Source organism: Lithobates pipiens, unplaced genomic scaffold (assembly GCF_037356315.1).
Source record: "Lithobates pipiens isolate NorthernLeopardFrog02 unplaced genomic scaffold, aLitPip1_a1.2 Scaffold_35, whole genome shotgun sequence".
In the NCBI taxonomy this organism is placed as follows: Eukaryota; Metazoa; Chordata; class Amphibia; order Anura; family Ranidae; genus Lithobates; species Lithobates pipiens.
This window is the reverse complement of record NW_027507811.1, coordinates 3,126,126-3,150,670: the sequence shown is the minus strand read 5'-3', so window position 1 is coordinate 3,150,670 and position 24,545 is coordinate 3,126,126. Positions and strand designations below refer to the sequence as shown.

At 47.5% G+C, this 24,545-nt stretch overlaps 3 protein-coding genes across 4 annotated transcripts in view; all 3 read right to left on the bottom strand.

The window, feature by feature from the left end:
• LOC143955446 (uncharacterized) overlaps window positions 1-20,826 on the bottom strand; it is a 151,205-nt gene extending 130,379 nt beyond the window's left edge. Inside the window, exons 1-4 of the mRNA XM_077465492.1 lie at window positions 20,815-20,826; window positions 18,702-19,199; window positions 9,728-9,862; window positions 9,426-9,638 (exon numbers count right to left, since the gene is read on the bottom strand). Coding sequence (XP_077321618.1) covers window positions 9,426-9,638; window positions 9,728-9,862; window positions 18,702-19,199; window positions 20,815-20,826 — 858 coding nt within the window. The remainder of the gene's footprint in view (window positions 1-9,425; window positions 9,639-9,727; window positions 9,863-18,701; window positions 19,200-20,814) is intronic.
• LOC143955771 (uncharacterized) lies at window positions 1,514-9,342 on the bottom strand. Its single transcript, XM_077465893.1, has 2 exons — window positions 9,150-9,342; window positions 1,514-3,166 (listed from the first exon to the last, which is right to left on the bottom strand). The coding sequence occupies exons 1-2, from the start codon at window positions 9,205-9,207 to the stop codon at window positions 1,794-1,796; spliced, it is 1,431 nt and encodes a 476-aa protein (XP_077322019.1). The 5' UTR covers window positions 9,208-9,342; the 3' UTR covers window positions 1,514-1,793.
• Window positions 20,827-21,884: 1,058 nt separating the features above from the next.
• Window positions 21,885-24,084, bottom strand: LOC143955990 (oocyte zinc finger protein XlCOF8.4-like). Of its 2 annotated transcripts, XM_077466115.1 has the most exons (3): window positions 23,652-24,084; window positions 22,819-22,935; window positions 21,885-22,469 (listed from the first exon to the last, which is right to left on the bottom strand). In XM_077466115.1, exons 2-3 carry the CDS (start codon window positions 22,912-22,914, stop codon window positions 22,119-22,121), a joined length of 447 nt encoding a protein of 148 aa, XP_077322241.1. In that variant the 5' UTR covers window positions 22,915-22,935; window positions 23,652-24,084; the 3' UTR covers window positions 21,885-22,118. The 2 variants fall into 2 exon arrangements, with proteins under 2 accessions (XP_077322241.1, XP_077322242.1); XM_077466116.1 differs by lacking the exon at window positions 23,652-24,084 and having other exon boundaries at window positions 22,819-23,626.
• Between the last annotated feature and the right edge of the window lie 461 nt (window positions 24,085-24,545).

The following is a 24,545-nucleotide window of genomic DNA, read 5'->3' as shown; positions in this document are numbered from 1 at the left end:
TCTGGGGGTTTTGGTAGAATGTGCAATGCCAAGCTGCGGTTTCCAAAGCGAGCAACGTCCTTTCCTGTATAAGAGAGGTATGGACTCCAGAGAGAGAGATATCATCTGTACAAATCATTAGTAAGACCTCATCTGGAATATGCAGTTCAGTTTTGGGCTCCAGTTCTCAAAAAGGATATCGGGGAACTGGAGAAAGTGCAGAGAAGAGCAACCAAACTGATAAGAGGCATGGAGGAGCTCAGCTATGAGGAAAGATTAGAGGAACTGAATTTATTCACTCTTGAGAAGAGGAGATTAAGGGGGGATATGATCACCATGTACAAATATATAAGGGGGAAAGTGAACTTGGTGTTGAGATATTCACTTTAAGGTAAGCAAAGAGGACAAGGGGGCACTCTTTACGTCTAGAGGAAAAGAGATTTCATATCCAAATACGGAAAGGTGTCTTCACAGTAAGAGCTGTGAAAATATGCAATAAACTTCCTCCAGAGGTGGTTCTGGCCGGCTCAGTAGATTGCTATAAGAAATTTCTGGATTATTTCCTTAATATACAGAATATAACTGGGTACTGACATTTACAGGTAAAGTTGATCCGGGGAAAATCCGATTGCCTCTCGGGGGACCAAGAATTATTTTTTTCCCCTTCTATAGCAAATTTGGTGATGCTTTGCTGGGGTTTTTTTTTTCCTTCCTCTGGAACAACTGTGGGTGTCGGATCGTGTATATGGGATTGTATGATATTATTTTTCTTTTATTGGTTGAACTAGATGGACTTGTGCTTCTTTTTTTCCACTTGACTAACTATGTAACCAGAGAACGTGCGCTCGCTGATCACCCCTATGAATGAACCCGGAAGTGATGTGTATGGGGTCACTTCTGGGTTTAGTTCTATCATTCCTGTGGACGGAGAAGCTGGGAATAGAGCCCAGTCTGCTCTCCATTATCTTCAGTGGAGGGCAGGAGAGACGTGAGGGACCTAACAGAATATTTTTTCCTGAAATACCTCCATCTGTAAAAATATTGTGATACAGAATTATGGACACTAGATGGAGGCAATGATCATAGGAAATCACTGAGTTATATAAAATATGGACAATGTTCGTCACGGCTGGGCAGACCTGTGCCACATTCCATCAACTATTTGTTTTCTTATTCATAATAGACCTCTAAGTCTCCATACCACAGAATGTACTCAGCCAATGAGAGGTAATGACTCAATTTTTATTTTAAAAGGCCTAGAGGGCTGCCTTTTAAGTGGTGGGTTTAACGTGTTTCGTCCTGGAAGACGTCTTGAGAAAACAGACCTCTTGCAAGAGAATAAAGAGACCTCTAAGTCTCCATACCACAAAATGTACTCAGCCAATGAGAGGTAATGACTCCATTTTTATTTTAAAAAGCCTAGAAGACCACTTTTTAAGTGGTGGGGTTAACGTGTTTCGTCCTGGAAGACGTCTTGAGAAAACAGACCTCTTGCAAGAGTTTACACCACAAAATGTACTCAGCCAATGAGAGGTAAGGACTCCATTTTTATTTTTCTCCTGCTATCAATGGCCGACACGGTACAACACTTCATCCCTGTCTTTGGTGATCTCTGATCTCCTTATCAACTGTTTCTTCCATGATGAAGATCAGCCATGGAGTATATCTGAGGTGTATATCAGGGGGTGCTTCTTCCCCACATGTCCAGCAACATTCATATACAAGACATTTCCCGCACTCACTAATACACCTCGAGGGATGTGTGGGACCCCCTGATGTACAGGAAGACAGGACTTCAGTGAGGAACATTTCCCTCACTCAGGACAGGAATACGGCTTCTCCCCCGCGTGAGATCTCTGATGTATATAAAGATGGGGCTTCTGTGAAAAACATTTCCCGCACTCAGAGCAGGAATACGGCTTTTCCCCCGTGTGCAATCTCTGATGTCTGCAGAGACTGGACCTAAATGAAAAACATTTCCCGCACTCAGAGCAGGAATATGGTTTCTCTCCCGTGTGAGATCTCTGATGACTAAAAAGATTGGTCTTCCATGAAAAACATTTCCCGCACACAGAACAGGAAAATGGCTTCTCCTCCGTGTGAGATCTCTGATGTGAGACAAGGGCTGATTTTATTACGAAACCTTTCCCGCATTCAGAACAGGAATGCAGTTCCTCCCCCGTGTGCAATTTCTGATGCATAAAAAGATAGGCCTTCGAAGAAAAACATTTCCCGCACTCAGAACAGGAAAATGGCTTCTCCCCCGTGTGAGACATTTGATGTGCAACAAGATATAATTTTTGTAAAAAACATTTCCCGCACTCGGAACAAGAATACTGCTTTTTTTCTGTGTGAGATTTCTGATGTTGGTAAAAATGGGATTTCTTTAAAAAACATTTCCCGCACTCAGGACAAGAAAATGGCTTTTCTTCTGTGTGAGATCTCTGATGTTGGGAAAGATTGGCTTTCCTTAAAAAATATTTCCCGCACTCAGGACAGGAATGTGGCTTCTCAACCGCGTGAGATCTTTTATGCTCATCAAGATTGAATTTAAAATAGAAACACTTTCCGCACTCGATACAGGAAAACCTCTTATCTGTTGGAAGGACAGCACCATCCCGCACAGTCTGAGGTTCCTCGGGATAAGAGGAATACGATGGTCCGGCACCCTCCCGCACAGTCTGAGGTTCCTCGGGATAAGAGGAATACGATGGTCCGGCACCGCCCCGCACAGTCTGAGGTTCCTCGGGATAAGAGGAATACGATGGTCCGGCACCATCCCGCACAGTCTGAGGTTCCTCGGGATAAGAGGAATACGATGGTCCGGCACCGTCCCGCACAGTCTGAGGTTCCTCGGGATAAGAGGAATACGATGGTCCGGCACCGTCCCGCACAGTCTGAGGTTCCTCGGGATAAGAGGAATACGATGGTCCGGCACCGTCCCGCACAGTCTGAGGTTCCTCGGGATAAGAGGAATACGATGGTCCGGCACCGTCCCGCACAGTCTGAGGTTCCTCGGGATAAGAGGAATACGATGGTCCATCTACACTGTGTGGTGCCGGATGGACATTTGAGGTAGTCGGGTTTTCTCCTGGACTATACTGTGTGATGTCCTCATCTTCTACTTCACAGTCTGGAGACAAAGTGAGACAATCCTCTGAGGTTTTCCTCATCTCCCGTCCATCTACTAAAATAGAAATACAAAGATTATTACTAGACATCAGCTGATTGGTTCCCCTAAACCTGGACTCCGCCCACATCAGGCAGCTTTAATGAGAGAGACACTTTTATAGTCTTTTTCCAGTATTTGCTTTAGGGTTTGTTCATGAGGAGTGCTGAACTACTTTACTTTAAAATGTACAACATTGAGTATATAGTGCAGGGGGTCTATGTAACGCACAATATAAAATGGTTTATGATAGGTTTAGCAACGCCTATGACAAAAATGAACATTTTGCTGCCGGCTGATCCCCAGAATCTCCATAAATCCAGTCTAGAGACATAAATTGTGTCGGCAGCACAGAGAAGGAAGATTATCGGAGAGAAATCCAGGAATACAGGACGGGGAACACAGCTCAGGAAAGTGACCAGGGGATTACAGGCTGATATCACCCAGCCCCCGCCCTACTCTGGACCAATCAGTGAGCAGTATGGGTGGAGGGAGGTATTTAGTGTTAATGACCCACCTGTGCTGATCTCTGTAGGAGTGTCCTCCTCTATAAATGTCCCCGTTATTCCATCCTCCTCCATAGACTGCTGATCATCCCTCACATACCTCTCTTCTTCTTCTGATTTCACCTCAAATTCTATATCCATTGGATCTCCACTCTAAACCAAGAAAACGAGAGAGAGAATTTCATCTGTAAAATATAAGCTTTAATATTGTAAGATCATATAAAAAAAAATCAAAAAAATCCAAGCATTGTCTCTGTCAGGGCTGGCTTAGCCCTTCCTTCTCTGGCCGCTCAGCTGTCGGATAATTGCCAGCTCTCTTCTCTCTCCACAGTTACCAGCTGTTCCCGATGATGCTCGTCTGACCTGCCTTCTTAAAGCCTTCCAGCTCACTTCACCTTTGCCTTCGCGTTGGTCACATCACAAGGAACCATCTCCTGCTGTTTGTTTCAAGACTGGATTGCTGACATCCCTTCTGGCTTCTTATCCTGCTTGCGGTTGCTCTCCTTGGATCCCTGACTTCAGGCCTGGCTGATTACCCGATTTAGTTATTGAACTTTGGACTGGCTGACTACCCGATCTGGCTATGCTTGACTACGCTTTTTTCTATTTACCTTTTTATTTTTATTAATAAACAAGTGTGATTTGATTGTACTTCTGTCTCAGTCTGTTTCATGGTTTCTGACAGTAGGCGAAGGCCATGAATTCAGAAGATACAGTCAATCCACTTGTTGGTAATATTTTTTCCAGATTGGATGAACTGGATCACCGCATGGATCAGTTTGCCTTGGCATTACAAACACTCCTGAATCGCACGGCTCACCTGGAATCCCCCACGGTGGCTGCTCCGGTACAACCTGAGTCGTAGGCCGTCCCTGCTGCTGCGCCAGTCTCTGTGCAGGCACCCGCCTCGAGTATTACCTCTATAAGAGGTATTTCTGGTTCTGCTCCGCTTCCCCAGCGATTTGGGGGCGATCCAGTTCAATGCAGAGGTTTTCTTAATCAGGTTGAGATATACTTTGAAATGCTGCCCCAGGCGTTTCCCATGGTCAGAAGCAAAGTAGGTTTTGCGATATCTTGGCTTTCTGAGAGAGCCTTGGCCTGGGCTAACCCTCTATGGGAGATGCAAAAACCTGTTGTCTTGAGTTACCCTCAGTTTGTGGCCTCCTTTAAAAGGGCATTTGACGTTCCCGCATGCTCCGCTTCTGCTGCCAAGTGCCTCATGTCCATCAAACAGAGTACGAGAACTGTTGCCGAATACGCCATTGAATTCAGCAGCAGAGGTTGCTTGGAACAATGAGGCCCTCGTGGCTGCTTTTTCTCATGGTCTCTCGGATTCCATCAAGGATGGGATAGCAGCCCGAGATATACCCACTGAGCTGGAGAGCTTGATCTCGTTTGCCATCCTCATTGACTCCAGACTCAGAGAAAGACTTTCTCTTAAGGAGCGCTTGCGGAAGCCTCCTGTACGTTTGTCTCCGAGCTTTGCAGTCCCACCCATGCCTCCCTCACCTCCTATGCCTCCCTCACCTCCCGTGCCTCCCTCACCTCCCATGCCTCCCTCACCACCCATGCCTCCTGGTACCGAGTTGGTCAGTGAAGATGAACCCATGCACCTGGGCTTCACGCGCCTCTCTGCGGATGAGAGAGCCTTTAGGAGGAGGGAGAGATTGTGCCTTTATTGTGGCCAGGCAGGTCACTTTTTGAAGTCTTGTCCTACCCGTCCAGGGAACGCCCAAACCTTGAGGTCCTGTCATGGCGTTGTTTCGTCCCTAGTTATCTAGGATAAGCCCCTGGTTTCGGTCACCCTTTCTTGGGCTGAGTCGTCCATCGAGATACAGGCTCTAATCCACTCTGGGACTGCAGGCCTGTTCATTGATGCTGCATTTGTTTTGCAGCACTCGGTTCCGCTGCAGCTGCGTGACAATCCACTTGCCATTGAGGCTCTTGACAGGAGACCTTTACAGCCTGCCCATGTGACTCATGAGACAGTTCCGTTGTCCATGGTCGTAGGGGCTCTTCACCATCAGATAATCCAATTCCAAGTTATTTCCTCACCCAGATTTCCGCTGGTTATTCTTGGTTACAGAGGCACAAGCCCTCTTTTGATTGGCTCCGTGCTGAGGTTCTCTCCTGGTCACCACAATGCAGTGAGATATGCTTCCTGAAGGTATCCAAGGTCTTGTGCACCTCTTCACTCCCCTCCCTGCCGGAGGGGTACTGTGATTTTGGCGATGTCTTTGATAAAGGTCAAGCCGGTAGTTTGCCTCCACACCGGTTTTATGATTGCGCAATTGACCTTCAACCTGGTGCCATACCTCCTCGTGGCCGGGTTTACCCTTTGTCGGATAAGGCCATGGAGGAGTATGTTGCTGACCCACTTTATCGAGGTTTCATCTGCAAATCCTCGTCTCCTGCTGGTTTCTTCTTTGAGAAAAAGAAGAGCGGTGAACTGAGACCTTGTATAGATTATAGGGGTCTCAATCGTGTCACAATTAAGAATGCCTACCTGATTCCATTGATTACAGAGTTATTCGACCGCCTCAAGGGAGCAACAGTTTTCACAAAGCTTGACTTGAGAGGGGCATACAATCTTGTGTGCATTAAGGAGGGCAACGAGTGGAAAACTGCATTTAATACCAGAACAGGCCATTATGAATACCTGGTAATGTCTTTTGGCCTTTGTAACTCCCCGGTAGTTTTCCAAGAATTTATTAACAATGTCCTCCGAGATTTGTTGCAGTTATGTGTGGTGGTTTATCTCCATGATATCCTCATATTTTCCAAGTCCCTGGAGAGCCACCACACAGATGTCTGTCGTGTGCTTCAGAAACGAAGAGAGAACAATCTCTATTGTAAACTGGAGAAGTGCGAGTTCCATCGTGAACAGGTTACATTACTGGGCTATGTCATTTCCACTGCTGGTTTTTCGATGGACCCAGAGAAACTTTCAGCAGTCCTACAGTGGCCTCGACCCGTGGGTTTACATCCTCTGCAGCGTTTCCTGGGCTTTGCCAACTACTATCAGAAGTTTATTTGTAACTTTTCGTCTCTGGTCAAGCCTCTGACCGATATGACCAGAAAGGACGGTAACCCACAGAGTTGGTCTCCGGAGTCCATTAAGGTCTTTGAGACTCTCAAGGCTGCCTTTGTTTCTGCTCCTGTGTTGGCACATCCTGATCCTACGTTGCCTTTTATCCTAGAAGTTGATGCTTCTGAGACTGGAGTTGGCGCCCTTCTGTCTCAACGTCCTAACTCTGAGAGCGCTATGCATCCGTGTGGTTACTTTTCCAAGAAATTGTCACCTGCTGAGTGCAATTATGAGATTGGTGACAGAGAGCTGTTGGCGATCATTTTAGCCCTGAAAGAGTGGAGACATCTCCTTGAAGGTACCACTGTGCCCGTTCTTATTCTTACTGACCATAAGAATCTTACATTCTTGTCTGAGGCTAAGCGACTCTCTCCCAGAAGGTGCGATGGGCTCTTTTCTTGTCGAGCTTTAATTACATTGTCTCATTCTTACCCGGTACTAAGAATGTAAGGGCTGATGCCTTGTCACAACAATTTTCCTCCACTTCCAAGTCGGAGTCGGTTCCTATGATTCCTCCTGATCATATGTTGGCTGAGGTTCGCACCAGTCTTACTTCTCCTTTGGGTGACAAAATTCTTGCTGCTCAGGTCCATGCTCCTCCTGATAAACCTTGTGACCGCTGCTTTGTCCCCGAGAGTCTCCGTACTGCAGTGCTCCAGACTTACCATTCTCCCAAGGCAGCTGGCCATCCTGGGAAGAATCAACTCATTTGGGCCATTTCCCAACAATTCTGGTGGCCTAGTCTACGGGCTGATGTTACTGCCTTCGTAGCTGCCTTTCCCGTGTGTGCTCAGAGTAAGACTCCACGACACCTTCCAGTGGGCCTCCTACAACCCATACCCAATGGAGAGAGGCCCTGGACTCACCCGTCTATGGATTTCATTGTGGAATTGCCCAACTCCCAAGGCAACACTGTTATCCTTATGGTGGTTGACCGGTTCTCAAAGATGTGTCATTGTATTCCACTTAAGAAGTTGCCCACCTCTAAGGAACTGGCTTCCATTTTTGCTCGGGAGATCTTTCGCTTACATGGGCTACCCAAGGTGATTGTCTCGGACAGGGGCAGTCAGTTTGTCTCCCGGTTCTGGCGAGCCTTTTGTGCACAGTTGGGATCCAGCTTGCGTTCTCTTCTGCGTATCACCCGCAGTCTAATGGGGCCGCAGAACGAGCCAATCAGTCCTTGGAGCAATTCCTACGTTGCTATATTTCTGACCATCAAAACAACTGGTCTGACCTCTTACCTTGGTCAGAATTTGCTCACAACAGTGTCTTGAATTCTGCCTCCCGATTGTCTCCATTTATGGCGAATTATGGTTTCCAACCTTCCATGTTGCATGACTCGTTTGTTCCACAGAGTATTCCTGCGTTAGAGGAGCCTCTCCGTGGTCTTCGTTACACTTGGTCCAGGAGGCTTTGCGTCATGCTAATGATAGGTACAGACTCCATGCTGATCGCAGACGCCTGCCTGCGCCTTCCTACCAGGTTGGGGACAGGGTCTGGCTGTCATCTCGCAAACCTCCGGCTTCGTGTTCCCTCAATGAAGTTTGCACCTCGGTTTATTGGGCCTTTCCGTATCCTTTGCAGGATTAACACAGTAGCTTACGCGTTGGACCTTCCTCCTAGTATGCGCTTCTCAAATGTGTTTCATATCTCCTTATTGAAACCGTTGGTCTGTACCGATTTACCACCTTGGTGCCACGTCCTCACCCTATTCAGGTTGAGAACCATGAGGAGTATGAGGTACAATCCATTGTTGACTCCCATAGGTTCTGTGGGCGCATACAGTACCTGGTGCATTGGAAGGGATACGGTGCGGAGGAACGCTCCTGGGTTTCATCCTTTGACATACATGCCCCTGTCCTCCTCCGCGAGTTCCATAGACGGTTTCCCCTCAAGCCCAGTGGCCCTCTGAGGGAGAGGGGTCATTGAGGAGGGGGTACTGTCAGGGCTGGCTTAGCCCTTCCTTCTCCGGGCTGGCCACTCAGCTGTCGGCTAATTGCCAGCTCTCTTCTCTCCCCACAGTTACCAGCTGTTCCCGATGATGCTCGGCTGACCTGCCTACTTAAAGCCTTCCAGCTCACTTCACCTTTGCCTTCGCATTGGTCACATCACAAGAAACCATCTCCTGTGGTTTGTTTCAAGACTGGCTTGCTGAAATCCCTCCTGGCTCCTTATCCTGCTTACAGTTGCTCTACTTGGATCCCTGACTTCAGGCCTGGCTGATTACCCGATCTGGTTATTGAACTTTGAACTGGCTGACTACCCGATCTGGCTACTGGACTCTGGCTATGCTTGACTACGCTTTTTCCTATTTACCCTTTTATTTTTAATAAACAAGTGTGATTTGATTGTACTTCTGTCTCTGTCTGATTCATGGTTTCTGACAGTCTTCATGTGTCCTACCAACCTTGTAATGATAAGGGATGGTGTGACCTTCCTGTGTGGAATACAGAGGATGGGGACATCTCTCTGGTGGGTTCCTGGTATTTGGTGGCTCCATCATATCCTTGTGTCCTTCAGAAAACTCCTCCATTACTCCATACTCCTCATCTTCCTCTTTATACTCTTCTTTTAAAACAACATTATCCTTGGAGTTTTCATTCTGAAAGATGTAATAAAATACTCATTGTAAAAAACACACTTGTATAGTAATCATAACTACCAATATTTGCTGCTCACCTACCTGATGATGGTGGGGGATGGTGTGACCTTCCTGTGTGGAATCCCGGGAATACAGAGGACGGGGACATCTCTCTGGTGGGTTTCTGTAGCTGGATGACTCCACCATGGTGTCCTGGTACAGATCTTTGTGTTCTTCCTCCATCACCCCATCCTCATCATCCTCCTCTTTTATCTCTTCTTTAACCTCAACTTTATGACCTCTCAGGTTTCCACTCTGAATATATAATAAAAATGACATCAATGGTAACAATGCAGATAATGTACAGATCCTAATGATACTATCAGTGATTGTTCCTCATCTACCTGATGATGGTGGGGGATGGTGTGACCTTCCTGTGTGGAATCCCGGGAATACAGAGGACGGGGACATCTCTCTGGTGGGTTCCCATTACTGGATCCATCTGTAGGAAACACACACACTGACTGAATACATTGTTTCTATGTGTTTATCAGATGATGGGGGATCTAGGTGGAGCCTCCGTACTGCTCTCTCCTTTACAATAAAGTCTCCTCTTACCCGGTGATGTGAGGGGCGGCTGATTGTCCATCATGACGTCCTTGTAGAGATCCTTGTGTCCTTCTAAATACTCCCACTCCTCCATGGAGAAATAGACAGTGACATCCTGACACCTTATAGGAACCTGACACACACAATGATACAGTCACCATCCAGACACATCCCTTGTCTGTTACTGGATAATGTCCCAGAATTCCCAGAATCCTCCTCACCTCTCCTGTCAGCAGCTCCATCATCTTCTTGGTGACTTCTAGAATCTTCTCCATGTTGTGTCTCTCAGGTTTTAGGGAGTCACATGGAGGCACTGTGATGGTCATATGATCAACGGACTTCACAAGAGGAAATCTCTGTATTGGGGAACCAATAGGAATATCATGTTAGATCCCAGAATCCTCCTCACCTCTCCGGTCAGGTCTGTGTTTTATTAAGAGAGATAAGAGTGATGTCATGTGAGCTCCCAGAATCCTCCTCACCTCTCCGGTCAGGTCTGTGTTTTATTAATAGAGATAAGAGTGACGTCATGTGACCTCCCAGAATCCTCCTCACCTCTCCGGTCAGGTCTGTGTTTTATTAATAGAGATAAGAGTGATGTCATGTGAGCTCCCAGAATCCTCCTCACCTCTCCGGTCAGGTCTGTGTTTTATTAATAGAGATAAGAGTGATGTCATGTGACCTCCCAGAATCCTTCTCACCTCTCCGGTCAGGTCTGTGTTTTATTAATAGAGATAAGAGTGATGTCATGTGACTTCCCAGATCCTCCTCACCTCTCCGGTCAGGTCTGTGTTTTATTAATAGAGATAAGAGTGATGTCATGTGACCTCCCAAAATCCTCCTCACCTCTCCGGTCAGGTCTGTGTTTTATTAAGAGAGATAAGAGTGATGTCATGTGACCTCCCAGAATCCTCCTCACCTCTCCGGTCAGCTCTGTGTTTTATTAATAGAGATAAGAGTGATGTCATGTGACCTCCTCCCAGAATCCTCCTCACCTCTCCGGTCAGGTCTGTTTTATTAATAGAGATAAGAGTGATGTCATGTGACCTCCCAGAATCCTCCTCACCTCTCCGGTCAGCTCTGTGTTTTATTAATAGAGATAAGAGTGATGTCATGTGACCTCCCAGAATCCTCCTCACCTCTCCGGTCAGCTCTGTGTTTTATTAATAGAGATAAGAGTGATGTCATGTGACCTCCCAGAATTCTCCTCACCTCTCCGGTCAGGTCTGTGTTTTATTAATAGAGATAAGAGTGATGTCATGTGACCTCCCAGAATCCTCCTCACCTCTCCGGTCAGCAGGTAGATGATCTCCAGGGTGAGGTTTAGTATCTTCTCAGTCATGTGACTCCGGTCCTCCTCCATCTTCATTTGATCTATAAAGGTTTCTGCCTAGACAGGTACGGATGATAATCGATAATGAAAATATATATATGCAAGTGGGGGGGAATATTCTGACCCTGAAGGGGTTAATCTAGGTTTCCACACTATATATATGTGTATCATCATCTGCTGGAGATAAAAGACGTCACAGTGACTATGGAGGAAGAGGACGGACATGACGGGGGGTTACTGGGTGTAAATAGAAAATAAGATCTTATTACCTCCTCTGTTGAAACTTCCAGCAACGTCTCCTCTCTACTTCCTCCCAAATCACCTCTCGCCCAGAACTTCCTATTTATAGCTGACATCACTTCCTGTCTTCCATAGAGACTTCCTGTCTCTATGGTAGAAGTGAGAAGATCACCATCTTGTGGAGCTCAGAGGAACTGCAGCCCCTGAGAATCGTCTCATAGTGTGAACACGGCCTTGTGCTGTGTGTGTATGTACTGTATATCCTTATAGATGGGGTAATCTCCACTCCCACCAAGGGGGAGAGAAATATATTACTGCCTAGTACACCCTTTTTCAGCCAGGGTTCCTCCAAAGGTTTCTAGAGGTTCCTTTTTTTCTTTATTCAAGTATTTCATAATTTTTGCACAATATATCAAATCAGACATTTCCTCCAAGGCCCAACCTCCCTCCCCAATGCTTTCTGCCCTCAAGATAGGCAGTAAGTATAACCTAGGTTACCCCCGCTTGGCTGGTTCTTCCACGTCTAGGGGTTCCCAGTGTTAGTACCCAACACTTTGGACGCTGACACCATAAAAGTCCATTAGAAAAGGTTTTTATTTGCAGGGGTAACATCCAACACAGTCTCATATGGGAACAGAGGATAAGGGTGAAGAAACTCAGGCACCTTGAACTGCTAATAGCAGCAAGTCTCTAGTACCACCCAGAGAGTAGCCTCTCGCAGCTGGGCGCTTCAAGGCTGAACAGATCTCTAGCCAGAGATTATGGCAGTCAGCACTTTGATCCAGAAATTGTGAAATCTTCGACCTTGAGTAATTGGTAACAGAAATGAACAGGAACCTTTTTCCTCAGTACCTGGAACGTTCTCTGTCTCCTTGTCAGTCCTGGAAAAAGCGTGAATTCGTCAATGTCCTTCACAACTCAGCAACCAGGTACTTCTCAGGATGCAAGCTTGTTGGCCCTCCTCCGAAGAGTCCTCCCCCGGTCACTTACATGAGCTGCGGTGCCCCTCCAAGGCGAGAGCACACCCGGACGCCTTGAATATTCCTCAGTTACTGCGCCTCGGACCAGCCGGTTCCGAGACTCGGGAACAGACGGACCCTTACCCCAGACCGGGCGGGTCCACTGAGGCTAGCCAACCGAAGCATGTTGTGGAGCGACGAATGCTCCTATGATCGGGACCCCTTGCGGGGCTACCCGGGTCCGGAATCAGGAACAGACCGCTAAGGCCTCACGAACGAACTAGAACACGTGACTTCAACATCTTAAGTACCCCTCCCCAGACTCCTCAGTGGTGCCCGACGCACCCACTGATTGGCTCCGGGAAAGCCGATACCTAAAACATCCAATCAGGCCTGGTTCTGAGCCTGTCATGTGCACCTCACTGTACATAACTACATAATTAACAAATTAGGCAAAAACTAAATTTGTACCTGACAAACACTTTGTCCAAAGTGTCATCGCTACACACATTAATCCTTCGTTTCCAAATCAAATCATATTTCTTTAGCGCCCCTTGCTTTATATATATCGATTTCTCCTTGAGAATTACCCCATTCCTACTATTCAGCCATTCCCCATTGGACAGAGGCCACTCCGACTGCCATCAGATTCCTTGCTTGGAATAAGCATCTCATGACTGCTACCTGGTAACAACTGACATCAATGATCTGTAAGACTTCCCACTGATGACGATATAAGGGGGTCCTTCTCCCATTGGTCACCAATGTAAGGGGCCACTACACTGATGTATCACCCTGGTGTTTAGGCAGGGTTGCTAACCAATTTAGTTTGCCAGGTAGTAATTGTCCTGGCTAATTGTTAGGAGATCCACTGCTTTCCCCCTAATTCTAGAATTGCTGCACTTCTCTCTTCTGTCACTAGGTGGATGGTCAATTAGTGGTGACATCAGATAGACAAGGGCATAGCAAGGACAGATTATGAATGGATGGGATGTCTCAGCAAATGGGCGTTTCTTTAAGCCCCTTGGACTGCTGGGAGAGCCTATGTATTTTGGTGGAGTCAGGTGATCAGGGTTCTGTGCCACCTGGACAGATATCTAGGTGGACGTGTGTTATGTCGCCCCGGGTTGCAAGGCCAGAAACCTAAGGCCTATCACCTGGTAGACATGTGCGATTCGTTTTGTACGAATCTCAAATTCGTACGAATTTTCCAAAATTCGTACATTCGGGAGGATCCGAAATACGAATTGCCATGCGTCCGAATTCTGTACGCAATACGAACTTTTGTTTACGAATTTCGGATCAGTTGTCGTCACATCGATGACGACTCAGTCATTATGCTTATTTTGAGGGGCTCCCACCATCCCTGTGCTATGCTGACTTCCTCCTGGGGCTGTACCTCTGCTGTGCATATTATGAGGGGCTCCCACCATCCCTGTGCTGACTTCCTCCTGGGGCTGCTTATTATGAGGGGCTCCCACCATCCCTGTGCTGACTTCCTCCTGGGGCTGCTTATTATTAGGGGCTCCCACCATCCCTGTGCTGTGCTGACTTCCTCCTGGGGCTGAACCTCTGCTGTGCATATTATGAGGGGCTCCCACCATCCCTGTGCTGACTTCCTCCTGGGGCTGCTTATTATGAGGGGCTCCCACCATCCCTGTGCTGACTTCCTCCTGGGGCTGCTTATTATGAGGGGCTCCCACCATCCCTGTGCTATGCTGACTTCCTCCTGGGGCTGCTTATTATGAGGGGCTCCCATCATCCCTGTGCTATGCTGACTTCCTCCTGGGGCTATACCTCTGCTGTGCATATTATGAGGGGCTCCCACCATCCCTGTGCTGACTTCCTCCTGGGGCTTCTTATTATGAGTGGCTCCCACCATCCCTGTGCTGACTTCCTCCTGGGGCTGCTTATTATGAGGGGCTACCACCATCCCTGTGCTGTGCCGACTTCCTCCTGGGGCTGTACCTCTGCTGTGCTCAGTATGAGGGTTTTCCACCATTCCTGTGCTGTACTGACATACTGAGCACAGCAGAGGTACAGCCCCAGGAGGAAGTCAGCATAGCACAGGGATGATGGGAGCCCTTCATAATAAGCAGCCCCAGGAGGAAGTCAGCACAGCACAGGGATGGTGGGAGCCCCTCATAATAAGCAGCCCCAGGAGGAAGTCAGCATAGTACAGGGATGGTGGGACCCCTCATAATATGCACAGCAGAGGTACAGCCCCAGGAGGAAGTCAGCACAGCACAGGGATGGTGGGAGCCCCTCATAATATGCAAAGCAGAGGTACAGCACCCGGAAGAAATCAGCATAGCACAGGGATGGTGGGAGCCCCTCATAATAAGCAGCCCCAGGAGGAAGTCAGCATAGCACAGGGATGGTGGGAGCCCCTCATAATATGCACAGCAGAGGTACAGCCCCAGGAGGAAGTCAGCACAGCACAGAGATGGTGGGAGCCCCTCATAATAAGCAGCCCCAGAAGGAAGTCAGCACAGCACAGGGATGGTGGGAGCCCCTCATAATATGCACAGTAGAGGTACAGCCCCAGGAGGAAGTCAGCACAGCACAGGGATGGTGGGAGCCCCTCATAATAAGCAGCCCCAGGAGGAAGTCAGCACAGCACAGGGATGATGGGAGCCCCTCATAATAAGCAGCCCCAGGAGGAAGTCAGCATAGCACAGGGATGGTGGGAGCCCTCATAATAAGCAGCCCCAGGAGGAAGTCAGCACAGCACAGGGATGGTGGGAGCCCCTCATAATATGCACAGCAGAGGTACAGCCCCAGGAGGAAGTCAGCACAGCACAGGGATGGTGGGAACCCCTCATAATATGCACAGCAGAGGTACAGCCCCAGGAGGAAGTCAGCATAGCACAGGGATGGTGCGAGCCCCTCATAATAAGCAGCCCCAGGAGGAGCAGGCGCAAACTGGACCAGCAGTGCATGGCAGACAATCCGCTTCTCTCTTTCTCATCTAATGAAACTTCGTATTTCGGATAGCAAATTCTTCAACGGAATTTCGTATTTCGGATAAAAACCAAACTTCCATCTGCATCGACTGTCATATTGAGGTATATTTTTGCCTTTAAATTCATCGTAAAGAACGTTCGTACACGTTAACGAACCTAACGACAATTCATATTTCGTACGAAACTAAACGGAATTTCGGACACGAAATACTAATTAATTTTAATACGAATCGTAACGGAATGAAACAAATTTATTGACGGCACCCATGTCTATCACCTGGCTGCCTGAGGCCTATCCAGGAGCAGGAGAAGCAGCGTAGGGTTGGGACTGTAGGATTGGAGTTCCTAACCGAGTTGAGAAGGTTCAGCCGGATGAGGAACCAGTTGTGGTCGGAGGTAGAAGGGGAAGCTGTCTCCACTAATGGACCAACCACCTTGTTACCGGAGACTACTGTGAGTAAGCTGAAGTACCTGAGCAGCCTCCTCACCAACCGGGGACGGTGAAAAAGGGAGAAAGCAGGATAGCGGGGGTGACACTTGAGGAGTGCCAAGCCAGGGACCCAGCAGGATAGCGGGGGTGACGCTTTAGGAGTGCCAAGCCAGGGACCCAGCAGGGGCGACGCTTGAGCAGTACAAAGCTAGGGACCCAGCAGGATAGCGGGGGTGATGTTTGAGGAGTGCCAAGCCAGGGACCCAGCAGGATAGCAGGGGTGACGCTTTAGGAGTCCAAAGCCAGGGACCCAACAGGGGCGACGCTTGAGGAGTACAAAGCTAGGGACCCAGCAGGATAGCAGGGGTGATGTTTGAGGAGTGCCAAGCCAGGGACCCAGCAGGATAGCGGGGGTGACGCTTGAGGAGTGCCAAGCCAGGGACCCAGCAAGCTAGTGGGGGTGACGCTTGAGGAGTGCCAAGCCAGGGACCCAGCAGGATAGCGGGGGTGACGCTTGAGGAGTGCCAAGCCAGGGACCCAGCAGGCTAGCGGGGGTGATGCTTGAGGAGTGCCAAAACAGGGACCCAGCAGGTTAGCGGTGGTGATGCTTGAGTATACAGCGGAATAGATGCAGTGACGACTGGGATCTGGAGGTCTAGTGAGAGACTGGGAGCTCAGGGAGTGAAGATCTACAGTGGGACACTGTTCTGTGTAACCAAGATTTCTGTACAACTACCTTTAGTGACTGTTGCAAGATTAGTTGCCATAGGAGACAGCGGTCCTACCTACATGAACGCCATGTCACGGGCGCCTGCATACGAAATATTGATCGCGCTAATATCCAAATTCAGTATTTTGGTTTTGAATCAGTGGTTGGTTTAATATTGTTGGTTTATGTTCTTCGATGTCTACTGTAGTCATAAGTGTATGGGTATAAGATCTCCGGGACTTGTTGGAAACCATGACTGATGACGGGAACCAAGGAGTCAATGTACAGAAGATTCGATGGACGAGTGTGAAGAATGAGCCCAGATGTGATCAATTCTGTCCGTATTGTAACACAGTGATTTCCTATGAGTATCAGCTCCATCTAGTGGCCATAATGAAGTATTGTTCCTGAAATTCCTCCAGCTGTAAAAAATATTTTGATACAGAATTATGGACACTAGATGGAGGCAATGATCATAGGAAATCACTGAGTTATATAAAATATGGACAATATTCGTCACGGCTGGGCAGACCTGTGCCACATTCCATCAACTATTTATTTTCTTATTCATAACGGACATCTAACGCCCTGTACACACGGATGGACATTTCGACCACAAAATCTGTCTGATTTTTGACGAAACTTGTGATGCATGCACACAGTCGGACAAACTTGACGGAAAATCCGATCGTTTGGAACGAGGTGACGTTTGTTACGTACGACGGGACTACGTAGAGGCCAGTAGCCAATAGCTTTGGTCTCGTAACTTAATCTGCGAACGCGTGGCACTTTGTCCGTCTGAATTCTCTACAAACGATCGGAAAAAGTCAGATTTTGTTGTCGGAAAATATTAGCTCCTGCTCTCAAACTTTTTCCGTCTGGCTTTTCCGACCGAAAAAGTCCGATAGAGCCCACACACACGATCGGATTTTCCGACAACATAATCCGATCGGACCCTTTCCGTCGGAATTTCCGACCGTGTGTACAGGGCATTAGTCTCCATATCACAAAATGCACTCAGCCAATGAGAGGTAATGACTCCATTTTTTATTGTAAAAGGCCTAGAGGACCGCCATTTAAGTGGTGGGGTTAACGTGTGTCGTCCTGGGTGACAACTTGAGAAAACACACCTCTTGCAAGAGTTTATACCACAAAATGTACTCAGCCAATGAGAGGTAAGGACTCCATTTTTATTTTAAAAGGCCTAGAGGACCACCTTTTAAGTGGTGGGGTTAACGCGTTTCGTCCTGGAAGACGACTTGAGAAAACAGACCTCTTGCAAGAATTTACACCACAAAATGTACTCACGGTACAACACTTCATCCATGTCTTTGGTGATCTCTGATCTCCTTATCAACTGTTTCTTCCATGATGAAGATCAGCCATGGAGTATATCTGAGGTGTATATCAGGGTGTGCTTTGTAATGAAACGTCGGACACTCCACTTGAGTGCTTTTGCCATGTATCGCTTCCTCCCAGTCTGAATATAGATATCAGATATTTCAACCGCTGACAACCACAAACTAGGCAGTACTCATTCGGTTGCTCAACACAAACACCAAACAAGTCCTGCCTTGTTCCTGGTTGTAATATTCAGCTGATATCTTCTATCTGTTCTCAGACTGCAGGAAGCGGTATATGATGAAAGCACTCAAGCGGAGCGTGGGACGTTTCGTTACATGCTTCCTCCCCACATGTCCAGCAACATTCATATACAAGACATTTCCCCGCACTCACTAATACACCTTGAGGGTTGTGTGGGACCCCTGATGTACAGAAAGACAGGACTTCAGTGAGGAACATTTCCCTCACTCAGGACAGGAAAGTTACGTATTCCTTGTGTGAGATCTCTGATGTTTGTAAAGATTGGAACGATCTGAAAAACATTTTCCGCACTCAGGACAGGAAAACGGCTTCTCCCCCGTGTGAGATCTCTGATGTTTGTTAAGACTGGACTTCTGTGAAAAACATTTCCCGCATTCAGAGCAGGAATACGGTTTCTCCCCCGTGTGAGATCTCTGATGACTAACAAGATTGGTCTTCCATGAAAAACATTTCCCGCACACAGAACAGGAAAATGGCTTCCCCGTCGTGTGAGATCTCTGATGTGAGACAAGGGTTGATTTATTTACGAAACCTTTCCCGCATTCAGAACAGGAATGCAGTTCCTCCACCGTGTGCAATTTCTGATGGATAAAAAGACAGTCTTTCGATGAAAAACATTCCCCGCACTCAGAACAGGAAAATGGCATCTCCCCCGTGTGAAACATTTGATGTGCAACAAGATCTAGTTTTTGTAAAAAACATTTCCCGCACTCAGAACAAAAATACATCTTTTTTTCTGTGTGAGATTTCTGATGCTGGTAAAATTGGGTTTTCTTTAAAAAACATTTCCCGCACTCAGGACAAGAATATGGCATTGCTTCTGTGTGAGATTTCTGATGTTGGAAAAGATTGGCTTTCCTTAAAAAATATTTCCCGCACTCCGGACAGGAATGCCGCTTCTCAACTGCGTGAGATCTTTTATGCTCATCAAGACTGAATTTAAAATTGAAACACTTTCCGCACCCGGTACAGGGAAATCTCTTGTCTGTTGGAAGGATGGCACCCTCCCGCACAGTCTGAGGTTCCTCGGGATAAGAGAAATACGATGGTCCGGCACCGTCCCGCACAGTCTGAGGTTCCTCGGGATAAGAGGAATACGATGGTCCGGCACCGTCCCGCACAGTCTGAGGTTCCTCAGGATAAGAGGAATACGATGGTCCGGCACCGTCCCGCACAGTCTGAGGTTCCTCAGGATAAGAGGAATACGATGGTCCGGCACCGTCCCGCACAGTCTGAGGTTCCTCAGGATAAGAGGAATACGATGGTCCGGCACCGTCCCGCACAGTCTGAGGTTCCTCGGGATAAGAAGAATACGATGGTCCGGCACCGTCCCGCACAGTCTGAGGTTCCTCGGGATAAGAGGAATACGATGGTCCGGCACCGTCCCGCACAGTCTGAGGTTCCTCGGGATAAGAGGAATACGATGGTCCGGCACCGTCCCGCACAGTCTGAGGTTCCTCGGGATAAGAGGAATACGATGGTCCGGCACCGTCCCGCACAGTCTGAGGTTCCTCGGGATAAGAGGAATACGATGGTCCGGCACCGTCCCGCACAGTCTGAGGTTCCTCGGGATAAGAGGAATACGATGGTCCGGCACCGTCCCGCACAGTCTGAGGTTCCTCGGGATAAGAGGAATACGATGGTCCGGCACTGTCCCGCACAGTCTGAGGTTCCTCAGGATAAGAGGAATACGATGGTCCGGCACCGTCCCGCACAGTCTGAGGTTCCTCGGGATAAGAGGAATACGATGGTCCGGCACCGTCCCGCACAGTCTGAGGTTCCTCAGGATAAGAGGAATACGATGGTCCGGCACCGTCCCGCACAGTCTGAGGTTCCTCGGGATAAGAAGAATACGATGGTCCGGCACCGTCCCGCACAGTCTGAGGTTCCTCGGGATAAGAGGAATACGATGGTCCGGCACCGTCCCGCACAGTCTGAGGTTCCTCGGGATAAGAGGAATACGATGGTCCGGCACCGTCCCGCACAGTCTGAGGTTCCTCGGGATAAGAGGAATACGATGGTCCGGCACCGTCCCGCACAGTCTGAGGTTCCTCGGGATAAGAGGAATACGATGGTCCGGCACCGTCCCGCACAGTCTGAGGTTCCTCAGGATAAGAGGAATACGATGGTCCGGCACCGTCCCGCACAGTCTGAGGTTCCTCGGGATAAGAGGAATACGATGGTCCGGCACCGTCCCGCACAGTCTGAGGTTCCTCAGGATAAGAGGAATACGATGGTCCATCTACACTGTGTGGTGCCGGATGGACATTTGAGGTAGTCGGGTTTTCTCCTGGACTATACTGTGTGATGTCCTCATCTTCTACTTTACAGTCTGGAGACAAAGTGAGACAATCCTCTGAGGTTTTCCTCATCTCCCGTCCATCTACTAAAATAGAAATACAAAGATTATTACTAGACATCAGCTGATTGGTTCCCCTAAACCTGGACTCCGCCCACATCAGGCAGCTTTAATGAGAGAGACACTTTTATAGTCTTTTTCCAGTATTTGCTTTAGAGTTTGTTCATGAGGAGTGCTGAACTATTATTTTTTTAAATGTACAACATAGAGTATATAGTGCAGGGGGTCTATGTAACGCACAATATAAAATGATTTATGATAGGTTTAGCAACGCCTATGACAAAAATCAACATTTTGCTGCCGGCTGATCCCCAGAATCTCCATAAATCCAGTCTAGATCCATAAATTGTGTCGGCAGCACAGAGAAGGAAGATTATCGGAGAGAAATCCAGGAATACAGGACGGGGAACACAGCTCAGGAAAGTGACCAGGGGATTACAGGCTGATATCACCCAGCCCCCGCCCTACTCTGGACCAATCAGTGAGCAGTATGGGTGGAGGAATGGATTTAGTGTTAATGACCCACCTGTGCTGATCTCTGTAGGAGTGTCCTCCTCTATAAATGTCCCCGTTATTCCATCCTCCTCCATAGACTGCTGATCATCCCTCACATACCTCTCTTCTTCTTCTGATTTCACCTCAAATTCTATATCCATTGGATCTCCACTCTAAACCAAGAAAATGAGAGAGAAAATATCATCTGTAAGATAGAAGATTTATTATTGTGACATCACATAGAACAAATACACATCCTCTTCAGAAGTTCATGTTCTAGATGCTCCATCCCACCAACCTTGTAACAGTGGGGGATGGTGTGACCTTCCTGTGTGGAATCCCGGGAATACAGAGGACGGGGACATCTCTCTGGTGGGTTCCTGGTATTTGGTGGCTCCATCATATCCTTGTGTCCTTCTGAAAACTCCTCCATCACTCCATACTCCTCATCCTCCTCTTTATACTCTTCTTTAACAACATTATTCTTGGAGTTTTCATTCTAAAAGATAATAAAATACTCATTATAACAATCACGCTTGTATATGAATTATAACTACCAATAATTGTCCCTCATCTACCTGATGATGGTGGGGGATGGTGAGATCTTCCTGTGTGGAATCCCAGGAATACAGAGGACGGGGACATCTCTCTGGTGGGTTCCTGTATCTGGATGACTCCTCCATGGTGTCCTGGTACAGATCTTTGTGTTCTTCCTCCATCACCCCATCCTCATCATCCTCCTCTTTTATCTCTTCTTTCACCTCAACTTTAGGATCTCTCAGGTTTCCACTCTGAATATATAATAAAAATGACATCAATGGTAACAATGCAGATAATGTACAGATCCTAATGATACTATCAGTGATTGTTCCTCATCTACCTGATGATGGTGGGGGATGGTGTGACCTTCCTGTGTGGAATCCCGGGAATACAGAGGACGGGGACATCTCTCTGGTGGGTTCCCATTACTGGATCCATCTGTAGGAAACACACACACTGACTGAATACATTGTTTCTATGTGTTTATCAGATGATGGGGGATCTAGGTGGAGCCTCCGTACTGCTCTCTCCTTTACAATAAAGTCTCCTCTTACCCGGTGATGTGAGGGGCGGCTGATTGTCCATCATGACGTCCTTGTAGAGATCCTTGTGTCCTTCTAAATACTCCCACTCCTCCATGGAGAAATAGACAGTGACATCCTGACACCTTATAGGAACCTGACACACACAATGATACAGTCACCATCCAGACACATCCCTTGTCTGTTACTGGATAATGTCCCAGAATTCCCAGAATCCTCCTCACCTCTCCTGTCAGCAGCTCCATCATCTTCTTGGTGACTTCTAGAATCTTCTCCATGTTGTGTCTCTCAGGTTTTAGGGAGTCACATGGAGGCACTGTGATGGTCATATGATCACCGGACTTCACAAGAGGAAATCTCTGTATTGGGGAACCAATAGGAATATCATGTTAGAGTCCCAGAATCCTCCTCACCTCTCCGATCAGGTCTGTGTTTTATTAATAGAGATAAGAGTGATGTCATGTGACCTCCTCCCAGAATCCTCCTCACCTCTCCGGTCAGGTCTGTGTTTTATTAATAGAGATAAGAGTGATGTCATGTGACCTCCCAGAATCCTCCTCACCTCTCCGGTCAGGTCTGTGTTTTATTAATAGAGATAAGAGTGATGTCATGTGACCTCCCAGAATCCTCCTCACCTCTCCGGTCAGGTCTGTGTTTTATTAATAGAGATAAGAGTGATGTCATGTGACCTCCCAGAATCCTCCTCACCTCTCCGGTCAGCAGGTAGATGATCTCCAGGGTGAGGTTTAGTATCTTCCCAGTCATGTGACTCCGGTCCTCCTCAATTCTTACTCGTTCTGTCATTTGATCTATACAGGTTTCTGTCTAGACAGATAAGGATGATAATTGATAATGAAAATATATAAAGGTAGGGTTGACAGCTCATACCTTTAAACCTGAGCATATATGAATTACACAGGTTCTGTGGCTGATTAAGGTGATAATTAAACTCACTTGGTGTCTTATCTGCATTTAATTAGCCTTCAGAACCCGTGTATTTCATAGGTGTTTGGGTTTAAAGGGATGAGGTGGCAACCCTAACTACAAGGCATCTAGGTTTCCACACTATATATTGTTACCTCTTCCCATGCTCGCCTTCAAGAAGTCTCCAAAGCCTCTCCCATCCTCTGGAACTCCCTGCCCCAGTCTGTCTGATCAGACCATAACCTGTCCACCTTTAGAAGATTCCTGAAAACTCATTTATTCAGGGAAGTTTATCCCAGATCCACCTAACAACTGTCCCCGAGCCACCCCCCATCAAACCATTCTCTACAGCTATTACCTTTTGTACCACCACCCCCTCAGAATGTAAGCTCTACAAGCCGGGCCCTCCTGTAACTTTTGTATTGAACTGCAATTGTGTTGCCCCCCCCCCAATACATTATAAAGCGCTGTGTAAACTGTTGCCATTATATAAATCCTGTATAATAATAATATATGTATCATCTGCTGGAGATAAAAGACGTCACAGTGACTATGGAGGAAGAGGACGGACATGACGGGGGGTTACTGGGTGTAAATAGAAAATAAGATCTTATTACCTCCTCTACTGCCAATTGCAGCGATGTCTCCTCACTACTTCCTCATGACTCACCTCTCACCCGGAACTTCCTTTTTATATCTGACATCACTTCCTGTCTGTATCTGACCTCACTTCCTGTCTTCCATAGAGACTTCCTATCTCTATGGTAGAAGTGAGATCACCACCTTGTGGAGCTCAGAGGAACTGCAGCCCCGAGAAACGTCTCGTAGTGTGAACACGGCCTTGTGCTGTGTGTGTATGTACTGTATATCCTTATAGATGGGGTCATCTCCACTCCCACCAAGGGGGAGAGAAATATATTACTGCCTAGTCCAGCCTTTCTCAGCCAGGGTTCCTCCAAAGGATTCTAGGGGTTCCTGGAGCAATGAACCATTTCTGTCTGTAACAACTGACATTAATGATCTGTAAGGCTGTATTCACACCTATGCATTTTTAATGCTTTTCGCATTTTGCAGATTTGCACTACAGAATGCGTTCCATAGGAAACCATGTTAAATGTTCTGTAGTGCAAATCTGAAAAATGCAAAAAGCACTAAAACTGCATAGGTGTGAATCCAGCCTTCGGGGGTTCAGTCTTTCGACTGATGACGATATAAGGGGGTCCTTCTTCATTGGTCACCAATGTAAGGGACCACTATACTGACCACTGATATAAGGGGGTCCTTCTTCATTGGTCACCGATGTAAGGGACCACTACACTGACCACTGATTAGATGGAGTCCTTCTCCCATTGGTCATCAATGTAAGGGACCACTACACTCACCACTGATATAAGGGGTCCTTCTTCATTGGTCACCAATGTAAGGGACCACTACACTGACATAAGGGGGTCCTTCTCCGACCGAGTCCTGGCTCCCGTGGCCTCCCTCCCCTCTTGCTGTAGTGCGGCACT

Excerpts from the sequence above, each read along its gene's own strand:
- LOC143955990 (XM_077466115.1), bottom strand. The coding sequence starts at position 22,914 with ATGACAGAACGAGTAAGAATTGAGGAGGACCGGAGTCACATGACTGGG. Across the intron at positions 22,470-22,818 it reads TCTACCTGCTGACCGGAGAG|AGATTTCCTCTTGTGAAGTC; the intron begins GTGAGGAGGATT and ends TCCCCAATACAG.
- LOC143955771 (XM_077465893.1), bottom strand. The coding sequence starts at position 9,207 with ATGTCCCCATCCTCTGTATTCCACACAGGAAGGTCACACCATCCCTTA. Across the intron at positions 3,167-9,149 it reads CCATCCCTTATCATTACAAG|TAGATGGACGGGAGATGAGG; the intron begins GTTGGTAGGACA and ends TTTCTATTTTAG.